This window comes from Brienomyrus brachyistius, chromosome 6 (genome assembly GCF_023856365.1).
Source record: "Brienomyrus brachyistius isolate T26 chromosome 6, BBRACH_0.4, whole genome shotgun sequence".
Taxonomy (NCBI): domain Eukaryota; kingdom Metazoa; phylum Chordata; class Actinopteri; order Osteoglossiformes; family Mormyridae; genus Brienomyrus; species Brienomyrus brachyistius.
In genome coordinates this window covers 19,614,122-19,630,253 of record NC_064538.1, presented here as the reverse complement: position 1 = coordinate 19,630,253, position 16,132 = coordinate 19,614,122, and the positions used below count along the sequence as shown (strand labels likewise).

The following is a 16,132-nucleotide window of genomic DNA, read 5'->3' as shown; positions in this document are numbered from 1 at the left end:
ATACACAGCTAGTGTTGACCCACCTCCATCTGGATCAGGATATCCATGCCTTCCTTTTCGGTTTGCTATGGCTACTGACTATGGGTTTCTTTTAAACGAATAACAAACAACAAATTTTATACATTCACATTAATCACTTACACTGATCATTACAGTGACGCAGTTTATAGTTGAATAAGTGACACTTGGCCAGTAGCTTAGCACCTGCAGGGCATTTGGCTGCTTAGTGAATGGTTGTCACTCTTGCTTACAAATGCACAAACACCTGCTCTCTGAAGTAAGGATATTGACAGTCGGATTTCAGCCAAATTACATCACTTCCTGCCCCTTTGCACTCATTTTTATAAAAGCATGTAATTAGCACTGATGTGGAATCTGAAACACCTTTGCTGTTCAATGAACGGTGAATTTTCTGTGCGCATTAATTATAAACCATCATTCCCATGAAAGACGCACTTACATGGCAACGAACATCTGTTTAGATAGTTACTTTTCAAATATAATGGACACTATGGACAGATATCTAACTCAATAAGATTAAATAGCTGTTGGTGATATGCCCTTTGGAGTTTAAGCAGCTGTCCAAAGTGTCCGAACTATAATTTTGCGACCTTGATAAAGTGAGCCAGCAGCGATTCCCTGGTGACCACTGAAGCTCGTGCACGAAACCATTTACAGAAGATGATTGTATCCTTTTCACAGTATTGATACCCGACGTTTTTGGCCGGTTCTTTTGCACAAACTCATGTGTTTGTGTGTGTGTGTGTGTGTGTGTGTGTGTGTGTGTGTGTGTTTTCCAATCTGCTGTAATTTTAGAGAAACCGATTTCAGAGAGAGGATTAACCAAAGAATTATTACCCGGATCGATATTTTTCATGTACGATGCATATAAATCCTGGTGCCCCGCCTGGAGTGGTTTTGCTGGCCGAGAGTCAAGGCGGCCGTAACTCGCCCTGATGGGCGGCTGAGACCAGCGTTAGTTGTGATCTGGAGACTGACACACCAAGGACGGGATCGAAACCTGGGCTGTCAAAAGCGAACATTTCAGTAATAGGACCAGCATCGCGTCTCGCGTTATGGAAGCACCAATATGACAGCAGTGGGCAAAAAACAATATCATTGTGTAATTGCAGTGAAAAACATCTGATATGAAATATACAACTGAGACTGAGTCTAATAACATAATTTGAAAGCAGTCTCATTATTCTGGATGGTATTATTATGTATTGAAAAATGCAATAAAACATTTGTAATGAAAAGAATAAAACTGGTTGCTTCAATTCAGTTTATGTTGTCAATGAGGAACTAATTAAAACCTCACAGTGCTAATTTGACCCTTGAGAAGCAAATTCTGACATTCCTACTGTACAGTTTGTGGGATGCAAAAATTTTATTGTAATTCTCTTCACGTTGTAAAAATGCAGTCAGCGTGTGTACAAATAAACAAAAACTGTATTTAAAAATATGAAAGAAAAATCCAGTACATTAGACAAAAAATGGACTTAATAGGATTAGGGATCAGAATTCAGAGCCAAGCCAAGTGTACTGTAATCACTGGAAGAAGCTATTGACAGATGGATATCATCAGTAGATAGTGACTTAGATCCCATAAATAAACTGTTAAATACAGTATGATTGCTTTAAAAAGTGCCAGGGTGAATATTAGTTTGATGGGCTGTCTTAGATTTGCTTACACAACACTTACACACTTCCAAATCTATGTCAGAAACACAGCTGTAGATGTGCAAACTGCTTGGTCAGCCAATTGTCTTTGGCTCTTTTGATTTAATTTCCTCCAGCTTCATGAATTTTTTCAATGGCCCTTCTCCACACTTTTTGAATCGGCCCGATTCACTGTGAAACACTGATCCCGGACCTGTGTCAGGGACATTAATATGGCTGTCACCGAGGGCACACGTCACAGCATTCGCTCCGGTCTCATCTTACGCGTTCGTCACGCGGCCGGTGTGTAAACACCTACCTACCACGTCCAGTGTGCAGGGCAGTCGGCGTTACGCCACCGACTTACGGCGCTCAAACCTATTTCATGCTTGGCTGATGGATTAAATGACTGCTTGCGATGTTGCATGAAGGCCAGCATATTATAACTGTACTGCTGTTGTAGTCACAGACTCCTAATGATGACTATCACCGTCGTGATTTACGGGGGAGAAGCGACCGGCTTTGACGCCGGATCTAGGACAATGGCGCTACTTGTCATAACATTGTGCTTCAATTAGAGGTTGCCAGTCTTTTGCAATAACAAGATTTCGTGTGCTTTTAAACCTTAACTCCTATATTTTATCTGCAGTCTTTTTCAAAATGTCAGATGATCACAAAATCATTTTAAACACTTAATTTGACGTCGCCAACAACAACAGTTAGGTACATTCACAGAACATTCAGTTATTCACTGTACTATGCAATACCCACTGGGCCATTATTACAAAGCAGCTCTTTCCTTTTCCCAGTTAATGTCTATTATTTGTTGTCATTGTCTATTAATGACTAAATGTATTTTCATAGTCTCAATACTGTATGTGTGGCTATCTATCTATCTATCTATCTATCTATCTATCTATCTATCTATCTATCTATCTATCTATCTATCCTTAAGCAGTTTCCACAAACTGTTCACTATAAAATGTAGATGTCGCTTGACACCTATAAGAATGATGATCAGCTTCCACTGAGTGTGAGATAGCATAATATATCGCTACCCTTACTTCTGACTATATTATACTGTACAGCTTCCACTAGACATGGCAACAGGGTTTTTTTTGGTCTTCTACTTTGGGGTAGATGAGTGGGAGAAGCTTAGTCACCCAGGACTACGGATGCGAAACAGGGGGCTGACTGCCGTCGACCACGACCGCCCATGAGTCATCGGCATTGACTCACTTCAACTCCCCCCCAATGGGAATCCCGCTCCAGGATCCTCCCTCAACCCCCCCCACAGACTGGGGATCGTGAGTCTGAGGTGGTGAACCAGAGTTATTGTGAATCTTTCGCCTCCTGAGTGCAACTTTGCCACTGAAAGTGCTGACAGGAAATAAGTTTTCACTGCGCCGTGTATGAATTTCCACAGTTAACTAGCCTTTGGCTGTTCCCTGGCTGCTTTCCAGGTTTTTTCCCCCAAAATGTATGTTTTCTCGGGAGTAATTTTATACAGCTGATAGACCCCAGAAAACTCCCCATATAATTTTCTATAATTTGCACGGGAGTCATTTTTTTTCCCCTCTATATGCCTTTTACTTTTTATTGGTCATGCGTCATTAATTCGTTTCGCTAATCTACACAAAGTGTAGTTACTGATAGAGTAAATGAATTCCACCATGAATGAATTCGGAATTTAAATCTTATAGGCTACTGGGTGCAGTTTAGCAGGCAGACCAGGGAAAACAGGACATGCTGTATCCAACATGTCAGCGTATTTTTGGAGTATGGCATGACCTTTAGTTTCAATGCCTTTGGCGGCCTAAATACCTTCATTTAGGTTGAGGTGGAAAGAATCTTTCATATCACTTATAGGATGGCATCTTTGCCCTTGGTTGTTCTTGAGATAAAAAGCCATTAAAAGTGCTGTACAGTACAGCTCAGCTTTTTCCCTTTATATGGTACATTTAAATACATTATCTTTTCTGTACAATTTGTTCTGTGGCTCAACCTGTAAAAACAACAGCAGAGGTTCAAACAGAAGTGCTCTTCCTTTGTGGTACCGGAGCCGGGCCTGATGAGGAGTATGGACTTCCTCCGCACCACTTTTTCGGTTGGTTTTTGGCTTCCTCAAATAGAAAAGGTCGGCAGCCATTTTAAAATGTTAAAAAGAGGCCCCTTTCTTCAACCGCTGACACTGCTCGTTTTAAAGGTGATGGTCAAAGTAGAACTGGAACACCTGTGGGCTATTCGCTGCCCTCTTTATAAACTTTGCAAGAATCATTTTGTTCTCATCCATACTCCCTAAATACAGTGGTGATGGAAACCACCATCAGTGCTGAAATAGGAGTTAGCTTATCAACCCTGTATTTATTATGACAACTCAAAAGGGATTCATTCACTGCAGCTGGTCATCAGGTGCCCCTGTACCTACCCACTATGAATACTTCCTCCTCATCTGTTTCATTTACATGAGTTCAGCTACAAGTCCAGCCCAACTTGTCCACAGTAGCCTCAGAATGGAATGCAGAAACAGAGACTGTCATTGATAGACAATGGTATTCAGTATTTGGAAATAGCCATTGCAAAAATGCATCTTTTAGGAAATCGATATAGATAGATAGATAGATAGATAGATAGATAGATAGATAGATAGATAGATAGATAGATAGATAGATAGATAGATAGATAGATAGATAGATAGATAAACATAATTGTGAAACTAAAGAGGTAGGAGAACAGTCATGTACAATATACATGAATTTGAAGGGTGCAAGAATGTATCTTTGAGACCAAACGGTTCAGTGAACACAGCAGTCATAAAATGGACTTAGTATCTGCTAGTAATGGACCATCAGATGCTTTTGATAGCTGCTTTACAGTTGCCCAGACAAAATGGTCCATCAAACAAGTCCATGGACAGGTTAATTACAATGTAAGAGCTCTGCTTTGACACTCCTCTACTCGTTTTTCAATTAACCATTTGATGCACTTTCTTCGCCTCTGAAATGCAATTAGATTTATGAAGGCATTAATCTGCCTTTGAAGTGTCAACGAGCTTCGGAGGCCAAACAACACAGGACTCCACTGTGTACATGGACAGAGATACTCGATTAGCCATTTGTGCAAGAAAAAGTGCAGGGGGATTTTTTCATTTTCGCATGTCCCAACTTACTGTCCTATGAGACTCGCATATAGAGGTGAGACTGAAGCTTGGGTTCACAGCTCAGGGTCATCTACCCCCCTAAAGCAGTTTTTTGGGTCTTGCTCTTGAGCCCAGCAGATCACTCTGATGACCATAAGTTTAGGAGGGTCACGGGTTCAAATCCCACAGGCAGCAGGTTGACGCCAGCACAGGGCCCCAGTGCAAGGCTTTTCAACCCCCGACTGCTCCGGGTGGGGAGGGCGCACGCTGGCTGACTCTGTGCTGTGACCAATGAGCATGTTCTCACCCACATACAGTCACAGAAAAAAATTAGAGGCACCTCACAGTTTTTAGTTTCACTCATGTCTCAGTTTTTTGGTGTGCTGAACAATATACATAATTATGTATATTTTGGAAAGTCATCCTACGATTCATGAGACACTGTCAGATAAGTTAACGGTCATCTCTGGCATTACAAAGTTGCTTCAACCCTTTACCTGGCTGGTTTGTAGTCATTCCCAGTGTCTCCTGCTTCATCATATTTGTGACCCATCACCACGAAATGAGTCATAAGTCGCACTGGTAGAAATACACCCATAAGACTCATTTCGTGGCGATGGGTCACATTTTTGTATACTGTTCTTTAAGAAATTTTGAATCTGGACGCAACCTGCTGGTCAGCGTAGCCTTCTGCCAGCAGAACCACAAAATGCAGATTTGTTTAAAAATATAGAGCGGCTGCATGTGTCCGTGTGTTTCCTGGTGGGCTTCATGGGAGAGCCGAAAAGGGGAATCACTATTTATTAGAAACCGGTAACTCAGAAGAATCCAAATTTGCAAAGCCGCCCCGCCCCCCCCCCTGTTTTCATATTAATTACAGTATGTGACTTCACTTCAGGAGCCAGGCTTGAGGGAAGCAAACTCGGCAGGTGACAGTAAACCCTGTATATGTGGAGATTATCTGTCCACTGCTGGACAAAGGCCCATGTCCTTCCGGATCCTGCTCCCTCTACCTTTTCGCCCAGAGGGTCCAGCCCTGCAGGGCCTGTCTTTCTCAATATGTTTCATCTCCCAAGTGCTTCGAGAGGAAATTAATTGGTCAAAAGACATCAGTCAACAGAGCTGCCGCGTCACATCTGCTCAGTCTGAGTGCTTTACAAGCGTGTGGGTCTGTGTCGGGGCCCAGGGGCGTCGGGGTCACATAAATCTTGCACTTGACACCGTGTCCTTGCAGGGTGCGAGTTGTCCGTCAGAGTGCATTTGCAGCACATAGATCCCAGAAGAGAATTGCAAGCTATTACTGAAGTCAAAAGACCTTTAGCTTCAGTTTTAATGCAGTATTACTTCATAAAGGCACCTCATTCCATTAATTTCAAAACTGTTTTGGTAACACTTTCAGTGAATCCGATGTCTATAAGAATCTAAGAACACTTTCATAACACATTACGATGCATTTATAAAGCATTATAAACACGGCTATAAATATTTATAAAAAGGCATAATACATTATAGCCATGTTTATTATGCGTTATGAATGAAGCCATCATCCATAATGCAGTACAAAGCATTATATAATAATATAATGCTTATATTGACCATTATAATGCATTATGAAGGTATCTATAGTGCATTATAGATGAGAGCTTCATTTGAGATTATGAGGTAATATGATCAATACTACAGTATAATGTCTTATGATTGTAAATAGAAGATTCTCTAATGCTTTATTAATATTTATACTGACCGTTATAGTGCATTTTGAAGGTATCTTTAATGAATTATAGATGACAGCTTCAAGTAATGTGTTACCACTGATCTCTTTATCAAGTAGTTATTTTTTATATAACTACTTGATGAACCATTATATACAATTGTATATATTTTAAAATGTTTTTGAAAGGTGAAAGAAAGTTCCCCTGGAATCATACGCGGTCATATTATTGCTTTCATTTTTATAAATAGTTGCGTAAGCTTTTCTCAGTTGGATTCTGAGTAAAAATTAAACTTTCTGATGAAAATACCTGTAAACGTGTAAAACGTAAAATGCGGTGATGCTTTGGTGGAATGTTTCACTCATGTTTTTTTTTTTAAGGAAATACTACCATAAAGGTCCAGTTGACAGTGAAGTGTGGCTTCCTCAGGACGGCAGCGTGAGGCGCAGATGGCGTGTCAGACGGTCTCACACCGCATTCTCAGTCCGGTGTGTCTTCCTCTCCGTCTTAGGCGGCATCTGCATTGCTCAGTCCCTCAAAATCCCGAGCGGCTACAAGCAGGCCGACTTCGACAAGATGATACGGCAGCTGCTGGAGACACGGCAGTCCCGGGTCGTCGTCGTCTTCGCCAGTGACCTGGACATCCAGTACGTGACCCTCCACATTGGTACCATAAAGAGCAGTGCGCAGTGCCAGATATCACAAACTCAAAGCCCCAGCAATGAGGTGCTTCTGGGAGTCACAGACCGCTAGTGATTCACTGTGTGACTTGCCGCATATTCACTGTGACATGTCTCGCACTCGTATCATGACATGCCTCGTATTCACTGTGACGTCTTTGTGACATGCCTCTGTTCACTGACATTTGTCATACTGTCACTTTATGACATGCCTCATATTCTCTATGGCATTTGTCATACTGTCACTTTGTGACATAGCTTATGTTCACTGTGACATGTTTCACTTTCACTTTGTGACATGCCTCATATTCACTTTGAAATCTGTCACACTTTCAGTTTGTGACATGCTACATATTCTTTGTAACATTTGTTATACTTCACTATGGGATATACCTTATATTCACTGTAATTTGTCTTATTTTCACTTTGTGACATGCCTCATATTCACTTGGAAATTTCTCAAACTTTCAGTTTGTGACATGCTACATATTCCCTGTGACGTCACACTTTCACTTTGACATTCCCTATATTCACCGTGAAAAGTCCGACTCCTGTGTCTCACTTTCACTTTTCATAGTCTCACTTTCATTTTACAACATGCCTCACTTTCACTTTGTAGCATGCCTCCCATTACTTTAATATGGCATATGTTTGATAGTCTACAGTATTTGCAATATTTTCACTTAATTATTAAAGTATACTTAAATATTTGTTTCAGTATATTTTGAAATTATTTATTCATTACAGTAATTTAAAATGCCATAGTTATATGTTACTTTAAAACAGCTTGATTAGTATAATTTTTATTTTAAGGTTTTACATAACTATCATCTTAAAAAATGAAATTGTGAAAGTGTACCTTTTTTCTGCTGTGATTGTTCCTCAGAGAGATTCTCAATGCAACCAAGAGAGCAAATCTGGTTGGACACTTCCTCTGGATTGGGTCTGACAGTTGGGGTGCGAAACAGAGTCCCATTTCCCAACTGGAGGATGTTGCTGTGGGGGCCATCACCATTCAGCCCAAAAGATCCACCATTGAAGGTACAGCTGGTCTGCGCAGTTGTGATGATGAAAAGAAGATAGGACCCGTCTTCATGATGTTGCTGGTAAAGCTGTACTGTGAAGGGCACAGTTTGTCTTCAAGATATTCTCATGTGGCACAGATAGGAACCTCCATGTTTGAAAGCACCATTTGACTGGCTTATACCTCAGTAATCTCTGTTTAAGATCACCTCCCCCTTGTTAATGAATAGCTTCCCATAGACTTCCCATAGACTTCCCATACACTTCCCATAGACTTCCCATAGACTTCTTAAACTGTAAATCAATATAATTATTATTATTATTATTATTATTATTTGTTATTATTATTATTATTATTATTATTATTATTATTGCAACACTTTGCTTGATGGGGCGCAAATAGTAGTAACTCAATTACTACTGAAACACAAATCATGAACAAATATAGCTGCTACTTGAAATAAAAGATGCATCATAATTCATTAAAAATGAACAAACATAAGATCAGTATTTCACTTGTGTTATTCATTACATGTTCCTTCAGTAGTTCCATAGGTAGTTCGCAAAGGTTTACATAATTAAGATACATAGTAGCAAATATAGTAATTGCTTGAGGTAAAAGATGTGTAGTGATTTATTAATGAGTAACAAATATAAGATCAGCATGTAACGAAGACTTAGTTTGTGGTTAATTTATACATAAGTAATAGCTTAATACAACATTATTTGTGCCCCATCTAGTAAAGAGTTACCATTATTATTACTAAGCTGAAGCTTTATTCTATTGACTTCAATAGTACCTGTGGAAATACTGAAGAAGGAGACATCTGATGCTTGTTGTGAAAATCCAGGGTCTGGAGTAAACAACAGCTCAGATTGCTGCATTTTGGGACTCTTTACAGCTCCAGTAGAGCACTTAACTGGGCCCGAGTCAATTGTCTGACCCGAATTTCTGTTGTTCTTTTTTTTAAGGAACTCACCTATATATCAAGAACCCAGGGGACAAGGGCCAAGTGGAACATGTTGTTAATGAAGATAATAATACGTGTCACCTGACTCTTTCTCTAGCGCAACGAAGTGTGGCCACAGCGCTTGGCACCCCCCAGCAGATACACGGTTATAAGCAGTTTGTTTGTTGTTAGCATATATGCGTTAGCCTATAGCCTATAGCATATATTGTTATCTCCATCTCCATCCATCCATTTTCCAAACCGCTTGTCCTACTGGGTCGCGGGGGGTCCGGAGCCTATCCCGGAAGCAATGGGCCCAAGGCAGGGAACAACCCAGGATGGGGGGCCAGCCCATCGCAGGGCACACTCACACACCATTCACTCTCACATGCACACCTACGGGCAATTTAGCAAGTCCAATTAGCCTCAGCATGTTTTTGGACTGTGGGGGGAAACCGGAGTACCCGGAGGAAACCCCACGACGACATGGGGAGAACATGCAAACTCCGCACACATGTGACCCAGGCGGAGACTCGAACCCGGGTCCCAGAGGTGTGAGGCAACAGTGCTAACCACTGCAATATATATACATTGTTAGCCTATATGCACATTCTGAAGTAAAAGGTCGTGTTTTAGCCAGAGGTAGTAAGTCAAAATGTATGGGCTCATGGAAGGAGCAGGTGTGAGCAGTAAAGGGTGATAGGCAGTATGGAAGGAAAGAGTAGAGAGCTTTCACTGAAAGAGATTAAGCACACATGTTAGGCAGATCCAGAGAAGGACACTTTAGCTAATTTATGAAAAGATGCTGTTTGTGGGATAGCACTTTATTGACCTCCATGGGGAACCTGCCATTTCACCTTTCCCATCTTACTATCAGTCTGCTGGCCCCAGGATTTGAACCAGTAACTTTTTGGCCATGGAGAGTGAGTCCTAATGTGCTGAGCCACACACCCCGCTCCTCCTTTGGTGATATGTTATCTTCATTAATAACATGTTCCACTTGGACCTTCTCCCCTGGGTTCTTGCTGTGTAGGTGTGGTCTACAGAACGAATATAATGATGCGACATTGGATTTCAGGGCTGTTGAAAGTGCCATTAAAAATACACCAATTGAAATAAATCCTGGGAACAAGGGATGGGTGCAACAAATCAATATAAAGGATTAGGAGCATCGGGATATTCCGCATGAGCCGTACGGCAGCCCTGTTTGCCCTTCTCCCCCCACCAGGCCCTCTCAGAAATGTACCGCCACTGACAGTAAGTAGCACCTCCTGCTGGAAGGTTTACAAGATGCGGCGAGCGTACATTTTTGCATTCTTTGCATATTTCAATTAGCATACCGCCAGCTTTGGAACGGAAGTAGATGAATGCAGAGGAGCCTGTGTCAGACTGCAGCGCTATGAACGTACAGCGTCGCGCCACCAGTGGTGATTGTAGCAGCATCGGAGATGATTACACTTAAGGAGCTGGCGGTTGCACTGATGTGATTGTACAGCGGCTGTGGGGAGCCATCACATGGAGCTTTATGCGGCCATGGAATATTCTAGAAAGTTGCAGGGGGGACGGAAAGAGACACTAGTGTTGTAATCATCAGCAAAGCACTTACTCTTAACAGTCTCAGGATCCAAAAGGTTAAAATATGCATGCTTTCTAATTTAAATATAAGAGCACGACGCGTATATTTGTCAGGTAATGGATTTCACTGAATCACTCGTGTCTGCCCTGTCAAACATTCCTGAAAAATAAAATACGATCAGAAGAATTCATTTAGCTCAAGTAGATTAAGAACTAAAAAAATGGCAGGGACTCCTCCTCGGTAAGCAGGCCCCCTGCCTTGATGTATTGAGGGACCGACTGTAATTTGATAATAAAAGGGTATAAGATGATTTCCTTTCAGTGCTTGACAGACAAGCTGAGTGGTTTGGATCAAAATGTATTGGTAAAAGTGTAAACGACTGCTGATAAGTGAGTGGAAATGGAAGTGAAAAAGGTAACGGATTATAATGAAAAGTTACAGATATAAACCATAAGCTTGTCACATATGTAAGATCCCCACAAATAACACTTCAAAAATAACACTTGAACACATCTAACCTCAACCCGTAACAGTCTGCTAGCTTTTTATTACCAATTTCTAAACAAACAGTACTGTACTGTACACTTTGCATGTCAAATTGCTTTTTCATTTCTTCTTTTATATATATATAATATACAAACCATCTAAATTATGCCCCTGTATGTACTACTGAACAGTGGAAGCAGTATGTCTTGGCCCATCATACTGAAAAAAAGCAGCATAGACTGGCATAATTTCTGTGCTGGTTAGTGCTGCTTTGGTGCTGGTTAGTGCTGGTTTGGTGCTGGTTAGTGCTGGTTTGGTGCTGGTGTAGCTGGTGGACCAGCATAGCTATGCTGGTCTACCTGCACATGAAGCTGGCCCACCAGCCATATTCCATTAATGATGCTTTCCCACCAACACCAAAACAAGGCATATGCTGGTATAAATTTCACGCTTTATGCTGGCCATGCTGATAACCAGCAATGCTGCGCTATGCTCGTTTTTGTAGTCGCTGGTTGCCAGACAAAGATACATGCCGTACCCTAGCCAAGACTTTTAATATCAAAGATATAGTATACACTTACAATAAAACATATTGTCTATCACTAATATTTATATATCATATTATTTGATGTGATCCAGATCATTTTAGTATTGGTTTTGACTGCATATTGTCTGTGAGTTTATGTGATATTTAAGCAAGCTCCAAAATATTCCCGTGTAATTGTTCACGTTCACAGAAGGGTTACTAGGTATACATACACACAGACATACACACACACACATTTGTATTCACCTGTTTGTGTGGACCATCCATTTGTTTCTATGGAAAAAAACATAATCCCAGTGATGGCAACCCTATCCCTAACCCAGCCCTAAGCTTTTGGCATTTGCAGTTTAAATTGTCCCTACAATGTCAAAATGTCAGGTTTTTATCACATTGTGGGGACATTTGTTCCCTATAATGTAATATATACATAACCCATGCACACACACACACACACACACACACACACTCCATAGCACAGTGACCTGTGGTGTGTTACTGTACCAGCAAATCCCTAGAGAAGCCTATAAGTAAGCCAAAAGTCACTTGGCCTTATATTTAGCAACTAAAAGAGGTCAGCAGGGTGGGGAATGTCCCAAAAAATGTTAAGCAAACGGAGAAAGACTCCCAGCTAAGGTCGGAAGTCTTTTATCCTCCAAGCACAGCTTACAGAGGCCTTCCACAAAAAGTGGGTAGCGCGATGTTAGTGCCGATTAGGGTATCGACGCAAAAATGACGGTAAAGAGGCTTTTAATCCGCCGCCTGGGTTGACAGGGAGATGGGGAGCAGTGGGGAGGGAAAGCCAGGCAGAGTGGAGGTGAGGTGCCCACAGCGCCTGACTGTCTGTGGACCTCGGTGAGGCAGCTCGCTGCTTTGCTTTGCCTGTTCCCTTAGTGGCTGGTGCTCTTTCAGCTCCTCATTTTCTGCCTCAGCTGAGAACACGGAGGTAGCCATGTGGCTCAGTGGGTTAGGATGTCATGCTAGTGACTGCTAGGTTGCCGGTTTAAATCCTGGAATCGGCAGAGTGAGTTCACTGTTGCCCCAACCCCCCCCCCCCCCCCCCCCCAATGATGAACAGCTGTGCTCCTTATGTGAGCCCTTGCCTCCTTGCACAAGGAAATTGCAGACAATGGACACTGATTATGAAATATAGTCACATTAATTCATGGTCTCAGATGGGTGAAAAGTATCGATCAACAGCTTATATGATCTGCCTTACTGCAGCATCCTCTGTAGGGTGATTCTCTGAGGTTAAATAATTGAGTTCACTCATCTTGGGGCTTCAGTTAAACAGCTGACTCCACCCTGCGCTGGCTTTGATGCATAAATAACGAACACAACAGACTCCGCCATCATGTGAAAGCTAAAGTATTCGTAAATGTTAACTGTAAAAATCTAACAGTATTTCTGCACTTAATGTGCAATTCCTTCTTTTGAACGTCATCTTGTTTGCATGGGATATATGCAGATCAACCACATCATTTCTTAAGGGCTTTATTAACAAAATATAAATAAACTACAGGAAGATTCCTTCAACAAACATTTTTTTTATCAAAAGATGTTTGAGAAAATCTTTAAAAGGTCTTGAAGGTTCATGAGTTGTGGCAGTTTTGTTATATGCCATGGTAGTTGTGGGACTGGTGTCAATGTGCAGGGAACAGGATGGAAAGATGAGGTATTTAGTGAAACACCTCTATCCATCCATCCATTTTTTTGTAATTGCTAGTCCTAGTCAGGAGCCTATGGGCACAAGACAGGGAGAAACCCAGGATGGGGCACCAACCCATCACAGGGCACAAGGCAGGGAACAACCCAGGATGGGGCGCCAACCCATCACAGGGCACAAGGCAGGGAACAACCCAGGATGGGGCGCCAACCCATCACAGGGCACAAGGCAGGGAACAACCCAGGATGGGGCGCCAACCCATCACAGGGCACAAGGCAGGGAACAACCCAGGATGGGGCACCAACCCATCACAGGGCACAAGGCAGGGAACAACCCAGGATGGGGCGCCAACCCATCACAGGGCACAAGGCAGGGAACAACCCAGGATGGGGCACCAACCCATCACAGGGCACAAGGCAGGGAACAACCCAGGATGGGGCGCCAACCCATCACAGGGCACAAGGCAGGGAACAACCCAGGATGGGGCACCAACCCATCACAGGGCACAAGGCAGGGAACAACCCAGGATGGGGCGCCAACCCATCACAGGGCACAAGGCAGGGAACAACCCAGGATGGGGCACCAACCCATCACAGGGCACAAGGCAGGGAACAACCCAGGATGGGGCACCAACCCATCACAGGGCACAAGGCAGGGAACAACCCAGGATGGGGCACCAACCCATCACAAGGCAGTGAAATAAGCCATGGACTATTCAGGGAGATGTGGAGCATAGTGATGTGAGGCCCCATTCTACTGTATCAGGGGAATTCTGGTTCTAGATAGAATACAGAGGTTTTTTTTTTTTACTTTAAAAGCCTCACAATGCACTGCTCAGACATCAGATTGATGTTTAATCCCAGTGGTCTTATCATCTCAGGATTTATGCATTTATTTGCTGATGTACTTCCTCTAGTCAGAGGTGTTATTTGTTTCTGTGAGCAGTTGTCTAAAGATTATTCAGAAACATTTCCCCATAATACTGTCATATTCTTTATAGTGGGGTTCGTCTTTGCAGACAATGCATGTCTTTTGTGTAATCATAGCACTCCTTTTTGGTTTAAGTATCATATATTGGTGCATCAGGATGTTGATGTAGTATCCTCCACTTATTGCCAACACCCTAAACACTTACAATTGTCGGTACAAACCTTCTTCCCTGCCCAAGAGATGTTTGCAAATGCGTCATGCATTTCGTTCCTTCAGGAGGAGTATTTTCCATTTGCCTGCGTTATGATATTGAATTATTAATGTGGGGTTCTCTGTAATGCATCTGTTCAAGGACAATTTCCATCATGTATTCGTGTCTTCATTTCTTATTGAACAATTTAGTACTTAAATCATGGCTCAGTTTCGACTAATAGGGACGTTTATTAATAAACTGCAGTGAAGTTGTTTGTTGATGTGTCTTTTCCATAACTGTTTGCTCATGCCATGCAACACTGTCCACAAATCTGTGATTTATACTTTTGTGACTGAGAATATTCACTAGTCAGGAGCTATAGAAGGAAACTGCAATTGCACCAACTTATTATAAAGTATCCTGGGGGCATAAAGTCTCTTAATGCCTTAATTCCTCTTATGATTGATACCCAAAAGGCTTTCGATGCTGGAATCTTTATCATCTGTGTAAATCACCACAGTCAGTTTGTATCAGCATCCCAAGAATAAAAATAATAATTTCTAGATTTTATCTTTTAAAAATGGATTTCAGTCCTGGCAATATGAGATACATAAACATGTTAATTGTTTTTGCAAAGTCAGGCAGCACAGTAGCCCTCATTCGTACAGAACATCTGTCTTCAGCGACCGTACCTTAGGACCATTATACACTTGTGGATAAACCATGAAAGATCTGGCCAGTCTAGAGGCCATGATTCAGTGTCTGGTTGAGTAGTGTCCTGAGTGCTAGTCAGAAATCTGCAATAGCACAGAATGTTAGACTGAATAGTGTTCTGGATAAAGATGGGGGCTTATTACAGGATTGCATTACACTCAAAGCCCAAGAGAACATCTTCAACTTTATATTCCATGTTTAATTTATTTTAATTAGTCACAATTCTACTTTGAAATTTCTCCCAGAATGTTAGTCCACGGTGATTGTATAAGTGGAGAATAATTAAAGTACTTTAACTGTTATGTTCTTGCTGACCTTTGATTCATTCAAATTATGTTAAATTTTCAACTTTGCACATGCCCTTAATTTCAGAAGGGCACAGCCGTGGCCCGTAGACAAGCCTTTGTCTCACCCATTCACTGGAAATCGAATTGAGTAATTTACTGTTAATGAAAGTCACGGGTACAAAATATCAAATGGTGGTCAGTGCAGGCAGTGAGTCCATTACACAGTCATGGGATACCACTTTCACCATTTTCTAATTCAATTAGAACACTGCTTCAGATTGTTTTTTGGTCCGCAGTCGCTACAGTAAAATGCTACCCCCCCCCCCAACCCGCCCCCAACGTGATTCCATATAAGTTCTTAAACTATATACATGCATATACAGGACTGTGGAAGGTATTAGACAATCAAAGACATTATTAAACCTGTTTACCTGGGTAGTAAGTGTGCATTCGGTTAGAAAAAAATTTAACAAAAGAATATAGACAATATATTACTGTGTGTGCGTGTGTGTGTGTGGTTGTGTGTGATGGCCAGGTCATGTGATGTCAATCATTCTCCCTTGTAGGCAA

General features: G+C 41.8%; 1 protein-coding gene across 3 annotated transcripts in view; it reads left to right on the top strand.

Moving 5' to 3' along the window:
* Positions 1-16,132, top strand: part of LOC125745216 (metabotropic glutamate receptor 7-like) — a 112,897-nt gene that overhangs the window by 53,931 nt on the left and 42,834 nt on the right. For all 3 annotated transcript variants that reach the window (XR_007398598.1, XR_007398597.1, XM_049017827.1), the window contains exons 3-4: positions 7,025-7,160; positions 8,080-8,234. Coding sequence is in view for 1 of the 3 variants with exons in the window: in XM_049017827.1 (XP_048873784.1) it covers positions 7,025-7,160; positions 8,080-8,234 (291 nt within the window). In the remaining 2 variants the exon portion in view is untranslated. The remainder of the gene's footprint in view (positions 1-7,024; positions 7,161-8,079; positions 8,235-16,132) is intronic.